This window comes from Amblyomma mixtum, chromosome 10 (genome assembly GCF_055824585.1).
Source record: "Amblyomma mixtum isolate Tamu chromosome 10, ASM5582458v1, whole genome shotgun sequence".
Classification (NCBI taxonomy): domain Eukaryota; kingdom Metazoa; phylum Arthropoda; class Arachnida; order Ixodida; family Ixodidae; genus Amblyomma; species Amblyomma mixtum.
This window is the reverse complement of record NC_143021.1, coordinates 89,698,807-89,700,642: the sequence shown is the minus strand read 5'-3', so window position 1 is coordinate 89,700,642 and position 1,836 is coordinate 89,698,807. Positions and strand designations below refer to the sequence as shown.

General features: G+C 44.6%; 1 protein-coding gene across 1 annotated transcript; it reads right to left on the bottom strand.

The window, feature by feature from the left end:
- Nucleotides 1–670: 670 nt before the first annotated feature.
- Nucleotides 671–1,324, bottom strand: LOC149326415 (uncharacterized). The gene has a single exon (XM_089564570.1). It carries the CDS (start codon nucleotides 1,322–1,324, stop codon nucleotides 671–673), a length of 654 nt encoding a protein of 217 aa, XP_089420696.1.
- Nucleotides 1,325–1,836: the final 512 nt, after the last annotated feature.

The window sequence follows — 1,836 nt, the reverse complement described above, 5'->3', positions numbered from 1 at the left end:
ATAATATATGATCAATGAGGGTGCTAGAGCCTCGATGAGCAATGCGCGTTGGTGACGCCAGTAATGACTCCAAACCATGGCCGAGAAAGCAGTTTGTGTATACAGAACAAGAGCTGTCAGAAATGTCAGTTATGTCAATATTAATGTCACCTACGATTACAATGTTCTTGTTTTCACGATTTAGAATTTGGAGGATGACTTCTAGTTCGTGGCAAAAGTGCTCGTAAGACGCGCATGGTGAGCGATAGATACTACCAATGACAGTGTTTCTGTGTGAAGCAAAAATTGCTTTGTGAAATTCTAACCATACTGATTCGCACTTTTCTGTTTGAAACGTGATGTCGTGACGGCGTTTGTATGATATAGCGTTAGAAATAAAGATAGCAGATCCTCCGTGTCCATCAGCTGACCTGTGATAGTATTCATTGTGATAGCTAGGAAGAGCAAACAGCCTATCATCGTCGGATGACAGCCATGTCTCAGAAAGACAAATGATTGAAAAGGCGTGATCAACGAGCGTTAAAAAGTTTACTAAGTCATCGTAATGCCTTGGTAAACTGCGAGAATTAAAATGAATAATAGACTTATGGGTATCAGCTGAATTAAGGAGGAGGCTTTTAAAGTGGTCTAGTGAGAAGTGCATGATGATTATTGATATGTGGTGCTCCTTTTACGTGAAGACTGAAAGATCATCAACTCCAGAGATACGGTAGACGTCGCTATCCTTGGTCTCCCTTGCCTTGATACGGCCATTGTCTACCCACACAAACTCCCAGTTTTTTTCTTTTTTCAGAGCCAGTGCTTTGCCAAGAAGCCGTTTGTTCTCTGGGGTTAGGTGATCGTTCACGTAGATGGGCTTGTCATTGTCAGCATGGACCTTAAATCCGATGGAGCTCATGGAGATGCGTGCTTTTCTTGCTTTGGAAATAAATTCTGCCTTCTTGACGCGGGAAAAAAAACGTGCTATGATGTTGGTGTCGGTTTTCGCAGGAACTCGATGCGCAACTTCAATGTCAGTGCTAGAAACTGAACAACCTATTTTCGAGCCAATTTCTTCCAGAATTGCGACGCAGCTCTCACCCTGAGTCGATGGAACTCCCTTAACCTCAACGTTATTTATCCTGGAATATTGCTCCTGTTCAGACAATCGCTGTGATAACTGCTTATTGCAACGAGCAAGTTCCTTATTCTCTTTTGTCAAGTCAGCTTGCTTGATTTTCATTGCCTCGTAGAGTTCATTGAACATAGCAAGGCTGTCTCGCAATTCGGACACTTCTTTTTTCAGCTCTTCAACATCTTTTGCCAATTCTGCATTGGTGGGCATTGTGACAGAGAAAGGACTGGTATGGGCAGCAGTGGTTGCGGCAAAAAAAGTACACGTGGAAATCAATGAAACTAACTAACCTGCGTGAGGAGTACAGAATGGTCAGGGCTTGTTCACTGCCGCAACCCCGGCTGCCAAATGGTCGATCTTGTGCGGTGTCGATCCTTATGTAGTAGTCGATTCTGGGGGGCGGGAGGGCACGTTGAACGTCGGTGGCGCTGTCGGCTGATTTGGTTATCGGTGAAAGATGTCTTTTCTTGATGCTGTGTCACTGTGATCGTCACACGTGAGTGCTGCAGTGGACGGCTTCTTGAAAGGTGAAACGGACCTGCGTGAGGAGTACAGAATGGTCAGGGCTTGTTCACTGCCGCAACCCCGGCTGCCAAATGGTCCCATATTGGAGACCATATTATACTGGAGACTGGATTTTACTGGAGACCATATTATACTGGAGACTTGATTTTACTGGAGACTGGATTTTACTGGAGACTGGATTTTCCTGGAGACTAGAT

Coding starts and splice junctions, on each gene's coding strand:
- LOC149326415 (XM_089564570.1), bottom strand. CDS start 1,324: ATGCCCACCAATGCAGAATTGGCAAAAGATGTTGAAGAGCTGAAAAAA.